We start from the raw sequence: 25,123 nt of genomic DNA on the forward strand, positions 1-25,123 counted from the left end.
TTATAGAGACAGAGGATTTGTCTCTAACTGAAACATGAAAAAGGATTTTAAACCAGAAGTGACTTAGAATGCACAATAAAAAGTTACAGGGATCAAAAGGAATGCAATGCATCCTTAGACTTTTACCATGTCAACAAAGCATCGCTGCTGCTTGAAGGGTCACTGGCTAGGAAAACCTCCATAAAGGGAAAACTGAAAAATCAATCATCCCTCTCCTGACACGACCTAATTCATAACCCCTGGGGCCCATGCACAAGAAAACACCCAAGCTTATCAAGGATGTACCAGACACTCACGGCATCACTGCAGGACACATCTATGCTGCGAGACATGCTGGAATAGAGGAGTCTGGAACTCTCAAAGTTGCCATTTCTTCGGTGTCGCATGGTGCCCATAGAAACCTGAAAGAGCATGGCAGAGGGGCAGATGGAGCAATGGTCATTTCTTTCACGAGACAGAAACCAGCAAGGATGCTTAGTGCCCTTGGAAAACAAGGATGAGGTTATATGAATCCAGTGTAAAAATTTAGGAAGGTTATCGATTCCTAAAATGAGTAACTAACATTCACAGAAAATAATTTCTCTTATGTCATACAACGGAGACTTTCCTCTCTTTCCCCACTCCCAAAAGACCTCCAAGTCAACATGCTTTGAGAAAGGAACATACCTTGCATGCCATCCCATTCAATTAATTGCCATATCTTAACTTTTTCCCTTCCCATCTCTGATGGGCATGCTGAGGAATTGAGCTATTCAGCGTTAATATACAATGAGCAGTTCCTAATCCAGTGTATTTACAAATTAAGTGGGATATTAAGAAAAAACATTTAAATCACTGAGAAAACCAACTGGAGTGTAAAAAGAAGTTGGTCTGGCAGCATGCTAGAAGTTCAGAGTAGATGCAGCACTCGAACACCAATCCCTCAGGTCCCTGTCCACTCCTGTAACATGTACAGTCAACATGTGCAATCTGAAGAGTAAATGGATTTAAAGTTTATTGGATCCAAAAGTTAACAAGTCACCTTTGGAAGCAAATGCACTTCAGTTGCCCTCTAGAGCAGATACCTGAATTGACCTCACTGACTTTAAAGAGCATCACTTCCTTTGCACCAAAGCAGAGAACAAAGTTTTATTTGTGCTAACAGCAAATACTTCAGTTCCCTTTATGTTACTTTGGAAAATAATATTGGAAAACATCTTTTCCTGAAGGAAGGCTGGCTGGCAGCCAACTAACATGGGAAGCTCAAATTGCACTTCTCCTTTCAACTCTAATTTCTCTCCTGCCTTTTGCTCTCACTGTGTGCACAGAGCTTGCCTCTCAGGTGATACTGCCACTGTATGGCAAAAAGCATCCCTCCCAGGTACAGCAACATACGTTTCTGAGCCCTGACGAAGCATTCCTCTGTAAGAATACAAAATTTCTGAGGACTAAAAATAAGCAAGTGAGAAAAACAATTTACTTGATGCATTTGAGAAATAGTATTGGCATCGTGAAGCTGTAGTCATAAACAGAGCGATGGAGCATGATGCGAGCAACCCCCAAAGCAGGAAAGAAAAGGCAAGTTTCCCCAAAACCATGTATATTTATACTTCACAGTTATTTTAAAAATACTTAGAAAAACATTTCATGTTGAGGGGGAGCACGATTGAGTGTGTTGTTTACTGTGCCTGGTAGAAGTCCAGTTACTTCCCCCAAATTCTTCATCATGCCTGGGATGTCAATCACTCTCTATCACCGTTAGGTGATGGAAGAGCACAGAAAAAGCCATCTTCCTCCTCCTTCCCACCTTCCGCATGTAATGGGAACAATTTAAACACAAGAAAAGGCAAAAGGCTGGAGAGTCCATTTCCTCCTATTGCATAGTGCAGTTGACCCCAGCTTTTGAAGTTGTCTCATTTGTTCTGCACTGATTTAGTGTTGTATGAAAGTAGGATGCCTAAAAAGGTACCCATACTCAACTCAGGCACAGGTTTTAATTTGACCACTTAGAACCAGCACCTATGGAAAGCCAGTGTTCACCAAACCTTGAAGGAACAGCAATGCCCATCTCTTCAAGAATGGCCAAGAGCACAGTGTTTCAAAGAGGGCTGGTGCTGTTCCAGAGAGAAGACCCTATTCCAAATGCATGGATCCCTCCAGAAAAAAGAAGAAAGGAAAGCTATATACCCTCTGGAAAAAAAAAAAAAAAAAAAAAAAAAAATCAAACGGTTAAAAAAATCTCATCTCAGGCCTCCCAAGACAACACTGAGTTATCTTACATGCCACCTGAGAATCATGCAATACCGTGATTCAGACACAAACCTGAAAACCTGGTACACAGACTAGCAGTTTGGTTATATTTCATGTGGACTGCACAGGCACCTGAGCTTCTAAGCACCATACCACCTTCCACAGACCCCTGCCATGGGGATTCAGGATTCTCAGTCCAGAGAAGTAACAACAAAAACCCCCTTTCCTTCAAAACCCAGTGGTGTATAATATCTTCACATCTCTTCATCTCCTATCAGAATCTGTCCCTCAAATTTCAACTTTACTGATCCAAAAGTGACTTCTCAAAATATGTAATATTGAGAGTTACAGTTGTGCTGGCCTAAGTCTTCCACATTGGAACTCTTTTCAGCTGCAGATAAACATCAGGCTATGCATGCTTGTTCAAGGTTTCAGACAGTGGATCTGCCTCAGACCCGTTTATTCCCTCTTTCAGCACTGCAGAAAGGTGTTACTCTGTTTCTCAAGCAAAAGCTGCAGAAGAAAATAGCACACACTCCTGCTTTGAAGTTCATAATCTCCTTTGAGTTAATAACTACAGCAGTTTCCATCTTCAGAGCAAGGGTAGATATCTGGCAAGCTTTACACCAGATTCAGGAAAAGACTTTGTAGCAAGCTTACTAAAACAGCTCATAACAAGAAAACACTGAGCAAACTGACCTCCAAAGAGGCCACCGGTCTGGTCATGCCCCACTTCAAATCTCCAGAAGAGAAGCATGGTTTTATTTGCCCAAGAACTGCAAGGGTCTGTGGAAGGAGAGAGCATCTGTTCCTATAAGGGTATCTGCTCAAGGGCTTTTTCCACGCAAAAAAAGGACAAGAAAAGGAGGAAGCCATAAACAAGAACAAGCAGACATGAAAACCTGACTGACAGCAGGGGAGGGAGTGGTGGGACCATAACTTAGCCTCAGCGATTACTGCAGTTGACTACGTGGCACACGGGAATGTTTATTCCAGAGAGGTTATCTGATACGGCAGGTTTGTCAAACCTAAGGAAAAAGGGGAAGCCATACACAAAATACACAGAGGCTCAAACCTGGCAGGCAAATGTAATGGAGACAAAGGCAAGAAAAATCCCACACCTTGTCTGTCATATTAGTTGATAGTTCTATCAAGGAACTGTGTGGGAACTGGGACTTTGCACCTGATAAGGATGCAAACCTGGGGTTCAAGGATGTTGGACGTGGGCCAGCTGGTGAGGGGAAGTCAGATGGGGAGGAACAAAGGAGGCACAGGCAGAAAGTGGTGTAAAAGGGGCCCTTGCAAGTGAAACAGGCTGGTAGGTGGGCTTGTCTGGCTGAGCCCTGCACCTGATCACTGCAGTCTCTCCTATTTTCTTAATAAATTACTTCTTAACTATCCAGGCAGGGGTGCTGGGCAGAGGGGCTGTTCCAGTGCTCAAGGGATCTGTGAATATGTGTGTGCTTGTGAATCCCAAGAGCGTCACATGTGTGCACCTGCACTACTGACCGCTTGTCTCCCCTGGCCCAATGGGAAGGGCTCCATTAAAGGAATACGAAGTACTAGAAGCTTGCCAAGAGCAGTTAAGCTCCCATTTCTACTCATTACTTTCCCAAGACCATTTCAGGGCCAGTGGAGCCTCATGCTGGGCACACATGAAGGTCCAAGGAATCACCTGTGAATCACTTATGGACTTGGCTACCATCACTTATCCTCTGATAGATGCAACACCAAACACAGCAGTTCTGGCTTTACAGTCTGGTCAAATACAGTCTAGTTTGACCTTCCCTATGCATGGGACCATCCGTTGTCCACCTATAGTCCTGCCTGGCTTTTCACAAACCCTCTGAACACTAAACAAGTCCAGGGTCCTGCAGGTAACTGCCCCCTTCCCTGCATGACCCTAACTTCAGAGCACGTCAAGAAGAGCCTGATAAACAAGAAGCCCACTAACAAAAGACTGGTAGCTCTCACACTGCATTTCCAAACAGGGCAAGCTACAGGAAGACAACTGACCTTGGTGTTGGGGTTATGACAGGTTTCACTCAGCACCCCAAACATCTTAGGACTCCTCCTTCCCTCCCCAGGCAGCACACAAGGTTTGCACATTTTACCTAGCACAAGGATGGTTTCCAGGCATGAGCCAGAAGAAGAGAAGCAACTATCAAAGCTCTAGCAGTTCCTCTTCTACAAAGACACTACTGCCAGAGGAATTTAGAGGCTACAGCCACAAAGCCATCATCCTGCTCTTGTGAAGCGGTAACTTTGGTAACAACCAAGACAATGATGGCTGAGAGAGTATTGTCCCGAAAAACACTATGTTCTTTAAAACAAAGCAACCTCCCCCCCCCCCCCCCCCCCCCCCCCCTCACCCCAGGCAACTGTGCCTCGGGAGACGTATTTCCTAATAACCCAGTATGAAATTCTTATAATTTCATATGATTGAAGTTTGGTGTAAAGTTACTTTTTAAGCTGTAATTCAAGATAAAATCTCTGTGGGGAGAAATACATTTCAGTCTGGATCTATGCAACATGCTTATTCACAGACTTTTACTTTACTTGTTGATTTGTTTGATAAGTTAACAGCCTCGGGAGACGTATTTCCTAATAACCCAGTATGAAATTCTTATAATTTCATATGATTGAAGTTTGGTGTAAAGTTACTTTTTAAGCTGTAATTCAAGATAAAATCTCTGTGGGGAGAAATACATTTCAGTCTGGATCTATGCAACATGCTTATTCACAGACTTTTACTTTACTTGTTGATTTGTTTGATAAGTTAACACCAGAAGAGTGACTATGGACATAACCGTACGGAGAGAAGATTAAAAGGAAACAAGAGCATTGAATTATTCATTCAAAACACTAAAAGATTTCAAGTTTGTCTCACTGCATTTGTAAATAATTGATAAGAATGACCATGCTACAAACTGAAAAAAGCTAGCAAGAGTGCAAAGGAATCCTGAAAACTTTGGACTTATTTGTAAATTAAGTTTTGAAGAGCTGCATCGATACCACAGCATTTAGTTGATGTTTCTGAGCGAAGCTTATTAACTCCATGAGTGTTAGAAATAACACAACAATCACACATACTCTAAAAGATGCGACACATAACAGGCAAATGCAGTTCATTTTCTATCACATTTCCAACCCATTAAATGTATAGGAAGACATTTTTTAAAACACAGACTAGAGGATTAAAGCATAACCTTTTTAAACTAACACATTTTGAGAGTAATAACCATTAGATAGTATAATCAGAATAATCCTCTAAATATAAGACTATTACTATGACTTCCACAGCACTCAAAGGAGCATATTCCAAGGAAATCCTCAGCCTCAAAGTGACTAATAAAAAAAAGTGACAAAAAATAACTAGTTCTAAAGAGACTTTAATAAATAGGCTTTTAAAAACTTGTCTGCAACTGGAAAAGCACGACCAGCTTCCATTCACAGAAAGGTTTCAGATAAATCTTACCACTATTTGCATTATCACAATTCTAGCAACCGGCTTCATGTGAAATCTCCCAAAAAGATGTCGCCAAACTTCAGATGCACAGCTACCTCAATCTCAGCAGATTAAAAGCATATACTTTTAAGTAAAGAAAAAACACTGCCTAATCACGTACCAGTGTGGAGCACTTACCAAAGTCTCCAGAATATGCCCCAGCAATCCTACTGAAATCATTACTCAAAGAGGAAGGTTTTGATATACTTCAGCTTGCAAAGCCCCACCTTTTTTAAACTGTGTCATGCTTTCCTTTTAAGGGAGGGCACGGAGGAAGACAGAATGCACAGGAGCAAGTGACGGCAGGATTATTCACCAATTAATAATGGAGGCAGGCATGACTGCAGCAGGGCACAGGAAATAACAGTTGCAGGTTACTTGCAAGAGAACAGCAGAGCTTCTGTCCCACCTGCAGCCAATGTACTGCAGAAACTGCTAATGACGCTGCACCTAAATGTATGCAATCAACAGCACTATTCAAAAGCCAGAAGTATAAGAAAATGTTTGTGGGAAGAAGTAATTAGATTTTAATGTATCAAAACATAATGAAACAGTTCTAAAATCAACACCTATTAATCTAATTTACTACCAGGTAGTTGAAACACTGGTGACCACAGCAGAGGATTTTGTAACTGGTATTTTCCCCCAATAAAAAACTTGCTCTCAATTCCTTAATTTTTTGTCTGACGCTCACTGGTGTAAAGTAATCTGGTCTCCTTCCGCCTTTAACTTAAAGTGATTCACTCTGGTAAGAGTTATTTCTATTGCTGTGACATTCACAGTGACTCCCTGGGGAGCCAGATTGTTCCCAGTCCCTTCTCCAGGCAGAAAGCAGAGCTATCGGGTATGCTGTTGGAGAACCTTCTCATCACCCACTTTCAACAGATGTCAGCACCCCACCAGCTCAAGCACTCCCCCACAATCCTATTTTACTTTATACCGCAGTGGATAGGCACGCAAGGAGAAAATGCATCCACCTCTAGAGGGCAGAAGTTTCTAATACCAGAATTTCTAATCCATAAGCAATTCCAGAGCAGCAGAGGCAAAGGAAAAAGGCCATCATGTTCAAAAGGCCCAAGACAAAAGAAGTATGTGCTGTAATTTAAGATCTGCTGTTGAAAACACAACCATTAAAAACAAACTGAGGTGTCTGGGGGTTGTGTTGATGATCAAAAGCTCACAGTGCTGTTTCCTGGTAATCAGGGGTGTCTCTAAACTGTGCAAGTGCATTCTGAAGTGTGAGCCCAGACCATCCAGACTAAAGAACCTGCTGCCATGCACTGGGCTCCCTCCGCTCACCCAGCACCAGGCTTTTCTCCCCTTGCAAACCAAATGGAGGGAATGATGCACATAGGAATCTGTTACCAGCATGCAGTCAGTGGGCTAGGACATGTAACTGAATAACCACCAAAAAAAAAAAAGCTCAGAAGTACTTCTCTAGCTTTTGCAAGAGCAGGAGTAAGAAGTGTCAGATGCACTTTTCCCTCCAGCCACAGTGAGGCAGGTGCTGCTACTCTGCAAGGACCTGAAGCGCGAAGAGGCTAACCAACTCGGCCAAGTCATTCTGCCAAGAGGCACTGCCAGAAGAGGGAATGGTGCTGGATTTTTGCTGCCTGCAGCCTGGCCTCAGCACTATCTTTCCTTCCATGATGGAGATGGCTTTATTTACCTTAAATCTCACATTACCTTTGCATATACACATCTGCATTTGCAGGAGTTGTCAGTTAGAGGGTTAATGGCCCTGTGTCTGCCCTACAATGCATACTGCACACTTGCCATTAATGACACAAACAGGTAGCTGCCATGCACTTCATTGCTCCATTTTCTTTCCTACTTGGCTTGGTTATACAATTGGCTCAACTACAAAATAAGTAGCAAGTAGACTAAAGAAGCTTCGACATTAAATCATAGAATCATTAAGGCTGGAAAAGAGCTCTAGATCATCAAGTCCAACCATCAAACCAACACCACCATGCCTGCTAAACCATGTCCTGAAGTGCCACATGTACACATTTTTTGAACACCTCCAGGGATGGTGACTTTACCACCTCTCTGGGCAGCCTGTTCTAATGTTTGGCCACTCTTTCAGTAACAAAATGTTTCCTAACATCCAATCAAAACCTCCCCTGATGCAACCTGAGGCCATTTCCTCTCAACCTTTTGCTTGTTACTTGGGAGAAGAGACCAACACCCACCTCGCTACAGTCTCCTTTCAGAGAGTTGTAGAGGGTGATAAGGTCTCCCCTCAGCCTCCTCTTCTCCAGGCTGAACAATCCCAATTCTCTCAGCCGCTCCTCATCAGACTTGTGCTCCAGACCCCTCACCAGCTTTGTTGCCCTTCTCTGGACACGCTCCAGCACCTTAATGTCCTTCTTAAATGAGGGGCCCAAAACTGAACACAGCATTCAAGGTGTGGCCTCACCAGCACAGAGTACAGGAGCATGATCACTTCAGGCAGCTTTACAGCCACTCTTCCCCAAGCATTGCATGGGGTTGTTGTGTCCCAAGTGCAGGACCCAGCACTTGGCCTTGTTGAACCTCATACAGTTGGCCTCAGCCCATTGATCCAGCCTGTCCAGGTCCCTCTGCAGAGCCCTCCTCCCTTTGAGCAGATTGGCACTCCCACCCAATTTGGTGTCATCTGCAAACTTACTGAGGATGCACTTGATCCCCTCTTCCAGATCACTGATAAATAGAATCACAAAATAACCACACAAAATGAAGTCTTATCTAAAGCCCTAATGCCTTTAATTTCATACACTTCTCTTCACTTTCCTTGTCAAATCAGAGCTATTATCACATAAAGCCTACCTTAAGCTGATAGTAAAAAGTAGTTAAGAGTTTAGACCATTGGAGGCTATTGCAGTTTGCATTTTATTTGCTGTGGACCGCCAAACTGGCACAAAAATTTTTATTTCATCTCCTCACTCAACCTAGATCCAACAATGTAGGATGCAGGTTCACCATCCATGAGAGAAACTTTTCCTAGAACAGCACATGCCAGAGACCTTTCATTTAAGTCAAGAGGGAACACCATCCTCCCTGCCTCTATCACATGTGTTCAGCCCAAAGAAACAACTCATCTAAGTGATCCACTACTCCTAAGAAACATAGAGAAGCATCTAAGACTTGCAGCTAATCCTGAGAGGGTGCTAAATTGCTTCTGTACATCTTCTATCATCATATTTCACAAGAACAGAACTGAACAGTTTTCAGGGGCAGACAGAAATATGGTCATGCATCAACCCTACTGAAGTACTGAACATTAATCCTTATTGTGGTTTATACCTGCAGCATGTCCCTTAGTCACTGCCCTGCGAAACCAGCCTGGCTCATAACTCTAAAGAAGAGAAACTAATGAGTACATAAACAGGGAGCCCTTTTAAAAAGTAGCTGCAGTGTTGGGGAACAAACCCTTCTGCCTGGTCCTATTACACATAGCAAACCTGGATAGCAGATAGATTTTTGGGGCCAATTTATCATTCTCAGGCGTAACAAATCCCTCAAGTACCTCAAGTGAGAGAGTAGACACCCCAAGCATAAGTCAGAGATGCTCTCTGAATGTGTCAGGAAGTTTTCAATCTACCTGTGCAAAGATGATCAATATTTTCCATAGAAAAGAGCTCTTCCAATGGCAACAATTCATACTTCCCAGCATTCCTACATTCTTGGTCTGAGAATACACATGCAAATATTCCAAACCTATGGTAATTATACCAAGTGATAGCAAATACACTAATATTTACTGTATTCCAGCAAAATCAGGTCTGTCTCCACCAGAGATATTTTAGTGAGAATTTGACAAACTGCACTCTCTTTCCTAATTCGCAGAAAGCATATAACCCCAGTTTTGAACTAAATAGAGGCAAGTATTTGTGAGTAACAGAAAAGGTATTACTACAGATCCTGGCCAAAGAACTATGTTTCTATGATCAATGAAGTAAGAGCCCTCAGCCTCAGGATCAGCATTCAGACCACCAGTGTCACTATCTATGCAGGAATCAAAATACAGCAAGCAATTGTGTTACTAAGAAATGGAATTTCACATAGATACAAAAACATTTTCTATTGTGCTAGGAAGAGAGAAGAGACTGTAAGGAAGGCAGATGCTTCTGCACACTGACAAACCTTATGATCCTTTTTTTTTTAAAAAAAAGAAAGTCTAAAGCGAGAGAGTGGATTTAAGGCAAATAGTGTCTGAAGACCGATAGCAATTTCTGAACCCTGCAGCCTCCCCTGCGCAGAAAGTCAGGTACTATGGGGCTCATTTCAGTGGCTGGCAATAAATCACTTTCTATCCCAGGACCTATGAGAGCTGAAGAGGGGCAAAAATACAGATGGGTTTTCTAGCACTATTGAAGCATGATGGATCAAATGGGCAAAAAGGCAAAATACTTATTCTGTAACCACCATCCTTCCCAGCTCTAAATTCTCCCCATGGATCACCAGAGAGAACAAAATGCCAAATACTATCATAGAATAGCCAGGATACTTACTAATTACAGAAGGTAAAACAAAGTGTTACATGGAGATGCACAAAGAACATTTGAAGCACAGAAATCTCTCTGGATTTATTTTGCTTTGGCTACAGTCTGTTCACACTGTTCTTGTTTCTGAGCAGGATATGGACACTGACAAAGTTGCAAACAGAAGTTCATTTACTGTGTATGACTTGCCTTCTGTACCTCGTTTTATTGCTTGCTATAATGACCCACTTTTTCCCTTTTTATCCAAACTAGAAATTCACCTTGAGCAGGGGTAACAGCTCATGCGGCTCCTTACCCTATGTTGTGATTTTGGATGCATAACCACTGGGGAGAACAACGCTGTTTCATCATGTTTCCAGCTCAGATACTGCATTTCTCAACAGCGTTAGAAAAGGGAGAAAGCAATGAAAATTATTAAATGTGCACTAGAGGATAATTCTTTGGCACTTCTCATCCTCAACAGCACCTTGAACATAATTAGCATGAGCACAACAAACCTAGGGAGAACCAAAGATAATTATTTGCCATTTCAACTCCACACCCTTTGTCTCTCTGCCTCACCCAGCTCCTTAAATGCCCAGCTGTTCTCAGCAAAGGTGAGAAGTTCCCTGTTTGTGTCTTTTACCATCTCCCAGCTCTGGCTAAGGACAACATCTGAAGCTGTTACATGGATGGCAGGTCAATACTCTTAGCAACAGGCACCTCACAAAAGCTTTGAAAGAAAGCAGAGGAAACTCTTAAAATCAGGCAAAAGGACAAGGATAGAACGTTCCCTCTCAGTTTTAGCAAAGAGAGAAAGATCTGACTCCTATTTCTGTGTGTATGTGGACCACTGGCATACACCTACCGGCCAATATAAGAAGTCTCTTTCCTCTTCAGATAACACAGGCAATTTGTTGGCTTAACTTCTGGATTATATTAAAGCTCAGTAAAATGAGAATCTGCAGAAGGTATTCTTCATTCCAAGAAAGGTCAATGAAACTATTCAAACTCTACCAGAGTCCTACCTGAAGCACAGGTGTGCTAAGTCCCATTACAGTACAACTTTGGCAACAAAACCACACATGGCAGAGCTTCTTTGGGGTTTGGGTCTTTAAGGATCTTGGAAAAGCCTAAGGAGCACTTGACTGTGGAGACAACTGCTCAAGAGACACGGTTCTGTGAACAGGCAACATTTTCTGGTTACTTATTTCTTCCTAATATTCAGGAAGGCAGGTGCACTGCTGGAGATAAATGAAGTTTCATAAAAGATACCCAGCTTCAGTGATTCTTGCTCATTTTGAATGGGAAAACTTCTAGAGTGGCGTATTTCTGGCATGCTGCTCAAGTCACAAGGATTTAATTTTAATTACTGAAAGCAATTTTGGGGTTTTTTAGCTATTCGCCTTTGCAAGGTATGTTACAGAATATTCTGTCAAGTCTACAATGACACACTAAATGGCACACTAAAGAGAACATAACCTAGTACAAAACGGCAATATTTTGGCACTTCCAGATATTTCAACTGTTCAAAAAGGGATTATTAAGAGTGTCCAAATCTATTAGAAGCACCTTGTATTAGCCTGAGTTTCCAGTTAGTCTCACTTAAAGAAGACAGCCTCTTAGACAAACGTGTGACCTTGCAAAGATAGAGAGACCTAGTGTTACAGGACCTTGAAAGCTGGGTTATGACAGAGCAGAAAGCTGTGGTCCTACCTTCTCTTATTACCTACCCTGCTGTTTCACAAACATTTAAAATCCATTTTAACAATTTAAATTCCTCAACACAGACACTTGTATTTACTTTAAGTGTGAGAGTGCACTGCATTTGGAGAACAATGGGTGAAATCATTTTGATATGCATGTTAGCCCAGAAAGCTTTAGAAGTGCATTTTGGTGTGAAATATTAATAGGTATGAACAGAACACTGTCAGATTCTTTCTGTAAAAGCCTTAAAAATAAAAAAATCCACCAAAAATAATTATGTAATTTTCAGCTTATGAATGTTCAGAGTGACTAGCAATTGTGCACCTCAGGCTTTTATGCACTTAATTTGATGGAACTGTTCTGAGAAAGTGTTCATCAAGCTTCAAAAAATGAGAGAGAAGAGGAAAGAAAAGGCTTAAGATACTTAAGATCAGCAAAAAAACCCCCAAATTACCCCCTAGCCTCAAGCACACTAGTCTATCGAAGACTCAACTCCCTCCAGTTTCAGTGCAGTAGGCTCACAAGCTTAGCTTTGCTACAGCCACATGTGTTTCTTCAAATTTAGCCAGAATCAAAATAAAAGTGTGCATTAATCCAGAATAATTCAGTTGATTACTATCTCAGGTAAGACTACTGTATTTACACAGCAGTTCTTTAAGATATGGACTCAGCAATGAAAGATTTCAAAACAAAAAAAAAAAATTGTAATAAAGTCTCTTCACATTTGCATCAAAACTAAACTTAATCAAAACTACCTTTTTTAAAAGGAAGCACACATACTTCAGTAATAAAGTATATTTGAATATACCCAGAATGTTTAAGAAAAATATCAACTTCACTCATTTTTTAAGCCTCATTGTAACATTGTTGCAAGATTCAGAAAATCACGTTTAGTAATAACTGGTATCACTGTTGTAAAGTTCATAACTGAGGCGTGCTAAACAATATAGTTTTCTATTTTGAGGTTTTTTTAATGCATAACATTCATATGCCTATTTTGCATGCACTGAGAGCATATACATAAATCAAACCTATTTGCACAAAGACAAGTGGTAACACTGAAGAAAAAGCTTTCACAAATTTTAATATAATAAAAGGAAACCACTCCAGTGAAGACGCATATCAGTTTTTACAGAGACATATTACTAAAATATACTGTCAAATTAATCTAATCATATTCAGTCAAAATGAACATATGCGTGTGAATATTTCAGTCTCCATTCTCTGGAAACTGGATGTAACATGCAAACCTTGTACATCTCTTCAAATTTTGCACCACTATGCAAATAATACTGTGCATCAGCAGTAGGCATTTGATTATTCCTCCCATCCCCAAAGGTACACTTAATCAAATATCGAAATACAATGCCTTAGGTAAAATGCCTTTAATCCATGGAAATCACAGAATCAGAGTCATGTAAGTGGGAAGGTACATCTAGAGGTGTCTGGTTCAGGTCCAGGTAAATCAGAAGGGAACTACACATAGTTCAAAGCAACCTGAATAACTTCAAGAATGTAAACCCCACAAACTTCTCAAGAACCCTTTTTTAGTGTTTGACCACTCTCAGGCTGAATTTTTCTCCTACTCTCTAATTGCAGTTCCCTGTGTTCCAGCTTCCATCCATTGCATCATGCCCTGTTCCTGCACATCTCTGAGAAGAGTCTGGGTCAGTTTTCTCTACACCCTCCCATGGTAGGCAGTTGCAGATACTGTGAAGATCCCCCAGAAGATCCTTCTCATCTCTAGGCTGAATGAATCCAGTACTCAACCTCTCCTCATATATGACACGTGTCAGTCCCCAGCCACCTTGGTGGCCTCTACTTTGACTTACATCAGTCCATCCAGGTCTTTTTTGTACAGATGAGCCTCAAACCAGATGCATCACTCCAGATGTGATCTCAGAAATGTTCAGTAAAGAAGGAGGATCACTTTGCTGGAGCCCCTGGCCATACTCTTGTCAGTACAGCCCAGGATGTCACTGGTGTCTCCATCTGCCAGGGAACACTGCTGACTCATACTTCACTTTTTGTTCCCCAGATCCTTTCACCCACACACAGAGCTAAGGATGTTTTTATTAACCCAGGACAGGATTTACCAGGGAAGGGACCAAAAGCATGCAGTCGGGCAATTATGTACCCCAAGCTACCCTAAGTATGAACTTGGCAGCTTTTAGGGACACACTGCTTATTAGCAGTCCCTGACCAGGTGACAGGTTGACCAGAGATAACTTGTCCAAGTCCTGTTGCTTTCTGTTTCCCAGCTGCCACAGAACAAAAAGGGACAGCAATCATCGTTCAGCTGGGAGGCGTGGTTGGAAATGCAGAGTGATAAATTTAGGGTACCCCAACTTGGTCAAAACAGCACCTCTGGCAGCAGATAGTGGACTATTGCTCCAACAGCACAGAACAGATGCGGGCACAGGCTAAACTCACTTTCCAGTCTGCAGTGCCTGTTGGAAATAGCGCAGGTGCAAATGCAGCTGTTGTAAAAGAGTGGCACTGTCAAAGACACTGTGATATTCCTTATTCATTTTTCCTCAATTCAGCCACTGTCTGGAGGAACCCTAACTTGCATCCCTCCCAAGCCCTTCTGTATAATAATGTAATTCCATGGTGGGAAGCTGTAACCTGCCCCAAGATGCTCTAGGATTCCGGTAATGGGAGACACAACAGAAGCAAGAGGCTGAATTTATAGCTAACCTATAGAGTTTGATATGCTAACCTACAGAGGCTGATATGCACAGGAGAGAGGACAACATCAATCTCCCTAAAGCAGAGAAACCAATTTCTTAGATGCTGGCAGACACCTGTTTAAGGCTGTCCATGTAACCACAGGCAGCAGCCACCTCCACACTGCAACAGCCTGACCACAGCACCACACACTCCACCTGCCCCATTTCCTTACAGCCTCCCCATGACCCTTCCCAGTATGTCGTCCAAGTACACATAGTAAGCATGCATCTTTTAAGGTACTCTACAGTGACAACAGCGCATTGCATGTTGACACCTCAACTTGCCAGTGGTTCTATTCACAACGTGGTAACTCCTGAGCAGACCTGATTAAAGAAAAAAAAATAAAAATCACATTAACTCCCTGCTCATCAGCCTGCTGAGCCCTGCAAGCAGGTTTTCACAAGCAAAGCCGGGAAAGGGATGACTTGACAAACCACCCTTCACATTTGCTTTGGGTTAGAGAGCTCCTGTTTCTGTTTTAGCAAGCACCATACCTTGTGCCTACAGTGGCCTTCTGCTTAAGGAATTGGACTTCAGAGCTATAAGCATCTCAAATCATCTGTGCCATTCACCCCAGATCACTCTGAACTTGTTTTCTAAAAACAGTGTGGTGATGAGAGGCAAAACACCTTTATGTTTTGCAATAGAAAAGCTGGATTCAATCAAACTTGCTGAAATAGGAAGTAATGAAAAAGCAGGTGGCAGGGAATGCAGAGAAGACAAACAGAATACAAGAACCCTTGCCAAGTCCACAGGAAAAAAAAAAAAAAAAAGCCACACTCCAGGCCTGAGGTAGGAAAAACTGACTGAATTTTCCAGTTTGAGTGGTCTTCACACAGAAGACCAGACTCCTCCAGCCCTCTAAAATGCTTTGCATTACTTATTATTTTGTTCTCACCACAGCTGCTGCTGGAAAGTCCATTTGAGAAAGTAGGATGATGGGAGGAAACTGCTTCCAAGAAAATTGAGCTCAGGTCAAAGTCAGGAAGAACTGCCCACCAAGATGGGAATGTTCAGAAAAGTTTTGAGCTAGAGTCTTAAAATAAGAAGCACTAAAGGCAACATTAATAGACAGAGCTAGCAGCTCTGACAAGAATTTCAGCACACAGGGAGAGGCGAGGAGGAAGAGATACAGTCAATGGAAAAAAATTCCCCTGGAGGCTGAGGTCAGACTGATTAAGACACTGTTTCAGTCAATATCCGCTGAAAACCATAGTTGAAAGCAAACAAACACTAAATATACTTTTTGAGTCTTACAAGGAAAAGACTCTCATGGAAAATGTATGAAGAAGCTTCCAAGTAATTATAGATTAGCAAAGGTATATTTCTTTCATTGACCATTATTTTCATTATTAATCAGCTGCTGCTGTCAAGCCTATGTGCTTAAAAACACTAAGCAGCCTGTTCTTTATAGAAGTAGTTTAGAATTTTGATTTTATGTCCATCATGCAGCATGATAATGAAAGATAAGCATTTTAGAGTAAGCCATTAATTTGATCCACTCACTTATACATTTTATTGTTTTCCAAAGACCATACAGAGCTCTGTGTCTGGGGAGGTGGGTGGCTTCGATGGACTTTAAGGGGAAGAACAGCATAAGTCTAAGGCCAGGCACAAAGGTGAAGTACATGACCTATCTGTAGTTACACTTCTGGAGAGCTGCTTCTGTGGACATTGCTGCTTCTGAGACAGCCCCAGGACTTCACATGCAGGAGTGGAGAAGAATACAAAGCATCAATTTCACCAAAACCAGAGTCTCTAGCTGCAGTCACAGCCAGCAGCAAAAAGGGACCAGAAACACCCCTCTTACCCTTCCCAGTCTGAACAGACACCATCAGTTCTGACAGTACATGACTCTAGAACACACTGGTATTGCATACAGAGCACACATTTCTGCTAGGGTTTGTAATTTCTCCACGTCTGGTCCCACTTGCCTTTCTTCCAGTAAGACTTTAGCAAGTCAGCAGGACAAAGCATTCATTCGTTCTTTCTCCAAGGCACTATATTAAAGATCACTCAAAGTCCCAGGCCCAGAAGTTTCCTCCTAAGGACAGCAAGTAGGTTAAGCGTGCTATATTCTCTGCTATATTTATCATGGTCCATCATTAACCCACAGTAAAGCTAGGAACAGGTCTCTGGCTTCTGTACTTCCATCAACCTTGGTCCCAGCTGGAAGTGTTCCCCAAAGAAAGCAGTTTCACAATATAGCCACAATACTCAAGAAGGTACCATCTCAAGGCAATGAACAGGGCTGAAAAGAAGTATCTTCACTTCATCCCCAGAGTTCAAAAAAAGAAACATTTTTGTCAGCTATGTTCTCATGGGCAATGCAATTCCCTTCATTGCTCTCCTGATGTTTATCATCATTGTAGTTACTTCTACATCTAGAACAGACTTTAAAAGAAAAAGTTCACCACTCTCAAAGTTGAAGAGGAGCCAAATGTGCCTCCAAGCCATGGATCTGGGCCACCTGATTGACTACAGGGCTCCGATATGCAGGTCAACAATTGGTTGCAGAGCTGGTTTTAGCTGGTGGTGGATTTGGTTTCTATTACCATGGGACACTATTGTGGGAGAGATTGGATCCACCACTAAGTAGGGCAATAGTACTTTTGCCAGTAGGGTGGGGGAAGAAGAGGACTTTACACTAGGAAAGACCAGAAAGGAATTAAATAAACTAGAAATACCAGCAGCCCTGTGAGGGAGTGACAGACATGTTTGATGAGCAAAGGCAAAAAAAAAGCAAACCTGGTCAGTGACACCAATTGATGAGGGCATGAGCGAGTGCAAGGATGTTTACTCCAGCAAGATTATCTGATGGAGAACCCTTTCAATTAGGAAACCAAGGGAAAAAGGGGGAAACCAGAACCCACATATACAGACATAGACCTGACAAAACAACCATGGAGACAATGACAAGAAACAAACCTCACCAGTCCCACTAATTGATGTACTGACCAGAAACCACAGGCACCACTTCCAGCAAGATCAGCCTGGGGTGGGAATAGCGTGTGTGTCCCAAGAAATAGCTATGGGAGAAAACCAGTGTGAGCGAGGTGAGTCAGGAAACTAGTAGAGAGGAACAGACTATAAATAAAAACAAAACCTGGAGGAAAGAAGTTTGCTGGGATTAGCCTCCCTGCTTGCAATGCCAAGCATTAAGACCTTGGCATTGCCTGAAAGCAGCCTTGGCCTATAGGTAAATAAACTAAGACATTTGATTTAGTTACCTTCCAGACCATTAAAACCTACAGTAAGCCTGTGAACTCAAAAATAGTTTAAAATGTAGATACAACAAGGCTAAAGTTCTCTGGGCTCTCTAAGCCAGAGATATATTTTAAATAGGTGTTTACCAAATTCTGCAGAAATTGCTGTGCTTCCTAATACATAGCAAATATCAAGAACTGCAAGATTAAATAATACCAGGTCTGGACTAATTTTAGACAACTATTTCTGAATAAGCATAAGGATATTACAATGGGCCCTTCTTTACAACTGCACATCTTTCAAAGACTGCCAAATTTTCAAGGCTCAAGGGATTCCTGCCATTACACCCAGGTGTCTCACCCTCACTGGCCTGTGCACACTAGGGCCAAATCTATTCTTTGGCTACTTCACTGCAGTTAACACCAAACACCCCAGTTTTGTGATTCTCGTCGCCACTACACAAATTTTGAATGTCCAGTTCTACACCGATTAGAGTCTGAGGACCTTAAAGTGGTTGTGGAGTCTAAGCACTGTGTGCTGTGAAGACTTTTTAAAGATAAAGCATATAAAATGTGCATTATAGATTATTTGGAAAAATCTAGATCAAGTCGCCATTCCACTCAGATCCTATGGCAAAGAGAGCTTTATAGCAACCCTCCACAAAATGCTGAATCCCCCAAGTGCCCCGACTCACAGGACCTTCAAGATCAGCTGAGAACAGGCACTGCTTTATCACAGTCCTCACTTTTCATAGAGATGGCCCCATGCGCTTCCCAAACCACACCAAAATTCATTCCAGCTCTGGCCATGAGCACTAATCTGTCCCAGAAGCGTGTATTGTTTCAATGTCAATGTTGAAGCACGTGCTAGAGAACACTTTTTCAAAAAACAAAACGTCCTGGTATGTTGCTTAGATAAAAATAATCTGAGCACATAAAACAGCAGGATGGCTGCATTTATTCAACCTCCAAAGGTAACTGAAAGCATCACAAAATCTGCTAGCTGTATGCACCAACCACTGGTAGTACACCAACCACCGGTCTTTCACTGGAGTGCCCTGATCCAACAGACACCAACAAGCCTAGCAGTCCCTAGTGAAGCTTATTTGTACCTGCTACAGGACAAAGGTGACCACAAACAAGGAAAACCTTCTGTCCAGTCTCATAATGGAGACTCTCCAAAGGAGTGAAGAACCACACAGCTGCAGTAGTGAATGTCTTATCACCATTTTTCCTTTCTTCCCTATGTTTATCTACTTGCTTGCCACTGATGCTGTGCGCTCCATGAGGAAGGGAGTAATTCTGCTAGTTCCTTGTTCCTTCCTCTTTGCGAAGTGGAAACTGCAGCAGATGTTAAGATGAATTCAAGTCAAACATATTCCTGAATTAAACTCTGGCATGTACGAACTCTTGCACTTCTCTAAGCAGTGCTCTGAGTCTTGGAGTGAGCAATAATGGCAGTAATTCTTCAAAGATTTGCAAGTCTTCAAGCTATTGGCACTGCTAACATTTTTTGTTCTCAGACTCTCACCATAACTTACACACCCCAAAGACATGGCCTGGAATTTGATGAATGACTGCAATTATTGGTTATAGGCCTTTAGGAATCATAGAAAAAGAAAGCCTGCAAGTACACTGGCAGACAAGGATCATTGAGACATTCCATACAGAGCTGTGGAAGGAAATAAGAATGGTAAGAAATATTATTAAAAAATAAAGAGGATATTAAAGACAACTTCAAATACTTAGATTATAAATGCACATACCATCAGCCAGCAATTTGTTGCTTCTCAAAGAGAGTCTCAATCAAGTCAGCATTGTTCAGCTTTTCACGCTGCAAGTGGCAGTATTAGAAAGATTAGTTCTAAACTTTCACATCATCTTCAACTTTCCAGCTTCTCCAGTCTATTAGATGGCTGAAACCACAAAAATAAAGCATGTGTTTGGAGCTGCCACTCCCTAATGTGAGAGAGAATACGTTCTCGATCAATTGAAAAAATAATGAAAACATTTATGATTTCCAGCTTCTCTGAAACTGCAGAGAAAGATTTTCACTCTAACAACTTGTATTAGCTAGCCTGGAATCTGCAACCAGCAACATTTAAGAAGTAATTTGAAACTGAAAGAATACTTTTGGGGAAAGTGTCTCAAGTGTCAGACAGATCTATTAAAACAGCTCTTGACAGACTAATCTATAAGCCTTTCTTTTTTAGTGTGATATTTGTATCGATTTTTAAAATAGCAATCCCATTACTACACATTAACAGCATGGATAAGCATCTCTCTGAGAGTATTTAGTATTACAACAGGACAAAGAAAGAACATGAGGGCGGTAATTTTCCATCACATAGAAAGTGAGGTTAAATGGTGAAAGAATCAGCTTAACACTTGGCATCTGAAAATCAAGTCCATCTCTAAAGCAAGTTTTCAGCACAGCAATAGCTGTGCTGACCTTTTTTGTTACCCAAATCCACTCCATACATGCTACTCTGCTCCCTTCCCAGCAGCCAGCTCCAATGTCCCTCTTACTTGCTCTACTGCCTCTCCTGCTGTCAGTCACGGAAATTCTCTTTCTAATGTGTCCAACTGTCACAGTTTTAGGGGCAACAGAGGAAAACCAGAAGCAAGTGTACATATACATGGGGCTGAATCAGCATGAAGGCAGGAAAAGAGACTCTCTGGCAGAAGAGAAAGAGGAGAGGCAGGCACTTCTCTCCATAGGAGTTTGGATTTTCAGGGCCAGAAAGGTTCCTCCTCTAGCAGAGTCCATAAGCTGCTCTACAGACATCAGAACTGTAAGGCTGGCCAGATTCCCAACAGCACCATTGTTACAGCTGAAATAAATGCATTAAATCCTGCTGTTCTCTAGCCCAGAGATCTCTTGAGCTCAGCAGGCTTGTGTATGCGATAGCCTCACAGTAGATACACACTGGTGTCCCCCAGTTGCCAGAGTTGCAGAGGGACAAGTTACCTTACACACCCTGGATTCCAGGTATCATTGTGTGATATAACCTGCCATATGGACAATTGGCAATAACAGTCCAATCAATATGGCAAAATTGAAGAATTCAGCCTTCGAGGTTCTAGTTCAGAAACATTTGCCTAAGTTTTGCAAGGCAAAAAAGATCAGGCATACCAATAAAAACCATCCAAGTCAGCTCAGCTACCACGCCAGGAAGTCACTTCAGTCATTAATTATTCTTCTCTAATCAAGTAACAAAATAAACAAGTTCACTACAGCCTCCATCTCAGTGCTCTCTTCTCCCTGTACCTTTACAGTTTTGTACAAACATGAGGCACAAGCAAGGGAGCTATGTAAGTTGCACATTAGCAACATTAGGAGAGTGCTTAAGGTTTCATTGGGCTAGACTCCATTTTTGAGACGATTCAGTAGACCAAACAAGAGCTGCTAGTCAGAACTGCACTTTAAATACAACTTCGGTCTGAATGCTGTCAGATGGCAAGGAGGAGATGCTGCTAGCAGAAACATGCTGACTAATATGGATAAGCTACCAAAATTTCGAGGTTGCCCTCTCAAAAACAAGTGTTCAAGTTATGTCCCTCATACAGGCTTTCCCCAATACACATGCACCTAGAGCTCATTTTCAAACAAGGCTTCATAACTATAGCTTGGATGATCTTAAAGTACAACTCACAGACTTACAGATGTTCCTGGCTATCAGCACATTAGACAACAGGTGGATGTTCAGAGAGGCAAACTCATCTTAAACTCATTCAAGTCTTTGGTCTTCCAACTACCAGAAATGTGCCATATTAGAATCACATGCAGAACCTGAACCCGCCATCCACTGCCATAATTTATTGTGCACCATCCTAATGGAGAGGTGCAGTCATGGGCTATAATCCACTCGGACTGATAAAACTATTGGATGGGAGGGATTATTAAGCACAAAAAAAAAAAAAAAAAAAAAAAAAAAAAAGAGAGCTGATGACAGTTTCCACAGGACATCTGTTTCCAAACTCAGTCACTTTGAATAGTCATGGTCTGACAAGCAAGTGACAACTATAAGAAGAATCTGAAAGGCAGCAGTTTAATGAAGCTTTTTTGATGGACTTTTCAAAAACAACAGATTAGGGTAAGTGTAAGGAGCAGGCCTGAAAGAATAGAGAAAAAGTACAGTCTGCCAGACTGCAAAGGATTTCCTCTGTAGAAAGATGGCTACTGAAATATGGACAACCTGGCAATTATGGAGGCTTCTAGCAGACACTTCTGCAGAAATGTCCATAGAGGTCTGTAGAGGAGGGATGCTGCTTTATCCAGGAAACCGTGTGACAAGATTTCCTCTGAAACATGAAAGTAGAAGACAACCTAACTGCTTCAGGCAGGCAGAAAGCTGTCTTCTTCCTAGTTTTGTTATAGATTTCACAGAGGCAACAGTCCACGACAGGCTTATAAAGGGAAGAAATACTTGCTCCAAAGACGCCTCCAAGAAAAGCCTTCCCTCCTTTTATCTGAAGACATCACAGTACCATACAATCTACATTTATATGTGCACAACCAGGTACAAGGAGGGGTACAAGGAAGGTTATAAGGTGGAAAACATGGACCAGCAGCTAGACTGGCTATACCCAATACATCCAAAGCCAAGCATGTCTCTGAGCATGAGAAATGAAACTAAAGACTTGAATGATGCCTGAAGCCAGTCTACAGTAATTTGCTGTTCATGTCAACAAATCTTAAGCTTCCTAAAGTGAGAAAGGACATACATTCGCAGTGCTAATTACAAAATCTCATATTCTAAGAGCCTCAAACTCCCTTACTTCAGAGAGAAAGGTGCCTGATGACCACCATGCTGGTAACAGCAGTACTGCCATCATTCTTGTAAGATTCATTTGAAGGGCCAAGATTTTCTCCCATCTGCTTACCTTCACCCTTTGCTGGTAATACAGGAGAAATCCTAAAGTCTGGAGCCCAAGAAACCTCAGCTGTGTAAAACCTGTGACAACACGGCTGAACCTGGACCATAACTTTGGACGCAAAAGAATTAAGATAGAGATCCATGGTGGGACTGCCTAGATTATGCTTTCGTTTAAATACTGAATTAATCTAAAACATCCAAAGAGCTTTTAAACTAGAAAAACAAGGTATTATCGAAGTATGATCTAGAATTGCTACCTGATCAACTAGAGGAGACAGGGTCAGTTGGAATAGAAAGAGGATTTGCAGAGAAGTCTCTCTCCTGACTTGCAGAGGGGACTGCCACCTCTCCATTCTGACTAATAACAAATTCCACAGCCTTCTGAGTATCTCCAAAAGGTCTTGTGGTGTTGAAGGCCTGCCTTTGAAGCCCCTGGCCTTGCCTCCGGAAGCCTTCCTGCCCCACAGGAAGGAAGACCTGTGTCTGTCCCCTCTGTGCTCTTGCACCTCCTCTCCCACACGTGCTCCATGGGTCCATCCTGGAGAGCCACACCACCTCTCCAAGGGTCTGAGACAGGACAGCCTTCCTCCCTGGCGTGCAAAAAAAACCAGTAAAGGATACAACACAGAGCCACAAAACATTCAGACAGACTTGGTGTCTCCATCACACAGACTGAGAGGTGGGAATACACCTTGGGATCCTGCACAAGTGCAGCAGAAGATGGACTGGCAAGAGAAATGACAGCTCCCAGACGCATGTAAGCTATGTGCAGCAACTGCATCAAGGAGAGAGTTGCCTGGCTCTTTCAGTCTACCACCTAAAATGCAGGATACCATGAAAGCCCAGAGCTGCTAAATCAGAAGTTTCCTGTCAGCAGGAAAGACATGTTGGCTCTGCTTTCACATGGCAAGTGTGAATTCAAGTCCAGCTGTCCTGGTACAGGACCATAAAGGTTGGTAACAATACACAGAAAAATCCCCCGCTCCTTGGGATCCCAAGTATGGTCTGTAGGACTTCACACCATCTGAAAATAACAGCAGATGATTCATAGGGTATGCCACAGCCACGCAGTTTGGAGCTCACGTCTCCCAAAAGAGGGCACACAAGCTCTCCAGACAGGCATGGAGCAGAATAGCTGTGCTGCACCAGGTCTGGGCCACCCAGAGGCAGCATGCTGCACACATGCCTTTCCACCACCACCAACTACACCCACTGCAAGTCAACATTTTATCACCAGGATGAAAAAAAGCTGCCTATGTACCTCCCCAGCTGAGCATGGAGCACCAAACTGTGCAAGTACCAGGAAGACGCCTATGAAGGTAGTATTGCTCACTGGGCCTCAGACACTCCTGCTCCTACGAGCCTCCTGACTCCCAAGCACACCTCCTTCCTATGTGCAGTTCTCTCCCTTTCCCCTCAGACAACCTCTGCTCATGTCCTGCAATTGCTTTTTTGATGCCCCCTCTTACACAACTGGAAAAGAGTAACAGGAACGGACCTAACTGTTGCTCCAGCTCCTCTTGGGTGGTAAATACTCTTGAATATCAAGCTGGAGACAGACGGCTTCACACACAGACATCTGGCCTTGCATGGCTCCAGCACCTCCCACCTTGTTCCTGCACAGTTGAGCAACCAGCGGTACTAGCTCTGCTGAACGCAGCTGGAGTGGCTGGATCCCCTCAGAGCCTGCACGGGGTCTGACTGGGATGGAGTCAGTTTTCTTCATAGAAGTCCATATGCTGCTGTCTTTTGAATTTGTGACTATAACAGCATTACCAACACACAAATGTTTTGGATATTGCTGAGCTTACACAGCACCAAGGCTTTCTCTTTTTCTGCCTCTGCCCCCCAATGAGTAGGTTGGACATGCACAAGAAATTGGGAGGAGACACAGCCAGTACAACTGACCAAAGGAATAGTCCATGCCATGTAGCATCATGCTCAGCCAAGAAAAAGGAAAATCTTTTGCTCTTCCTATTTTGTTCTCCATTCTGCTGTGGGGGAGAGGGAGTGAGCGGTGCTTAGGTGCCTACTGGGGTTAAGCCACAAGAGACTCACTGGGTTCCCAGGTCTTCCATCCTCTCTGAAGATGCTACCAAGCATCTAAACATACAACAGCCCACATTCAGTGGTGTTACATGGCATGTGCTGGCTGCAAGGGGAAGAGCCATGACCTTCTTCAGAATTTGAAGTGCAGAGACCTACTGAGAGAGCTCAGAAATGCTCAGAGAATTTTCAGCTAATCTCTCCATTAGGGCCCTGTTACATAAACCCCCAAAAACGTAGCATCAGAAGAATATCAATTTGCTTTCTAAATGGATTCTATGCCCTTCATGCTACAGAACATAATGGAAAAAAAGAAAAAAACCTCAAATAGGTCACGTACTAGGAAAG

At 42.5% G+C, this 25,123-nt stretch overlaps 1 protein-coding gene across 1 annotated transcript in view; it reads right to left on the minus strand.

Moving 5' to 3' along the window:
- Positions 1 to 413, minus strand: part of TRPM8 (transient receptor potential cation channel subfamily M member 8) — a 43,444-nt gene extending 43,031 nt beyond the window's left edge. The window contains exon 1 of the mRNA XM_009635474.1: positions 297 to 413. Coding sequence (XP_009633769.1) covers positions 297 to 413 — 117 coding nt within the window. The remainder of the gene's footprint in view (positions 1 to 296) is intronic.
- Between the last annotated feature and the right edge of the window lie 24,710 nt (positions 414 to 25,123).

This window comes from Egretta garzetta, unplaced genomic scaffold, assembly GCF_000687185.1.
Source record: "Egretta garzetta isolate BGI_Z169 unplaced genomic scaffold, ASM68718v1 scaffold113, whole genome shotgun sequence".
NCBI lineage: Eukaryota > Metazoa > Chordata > Aves > Pelecaniformes > Ardeidae > Egretta > Egretta garzetta.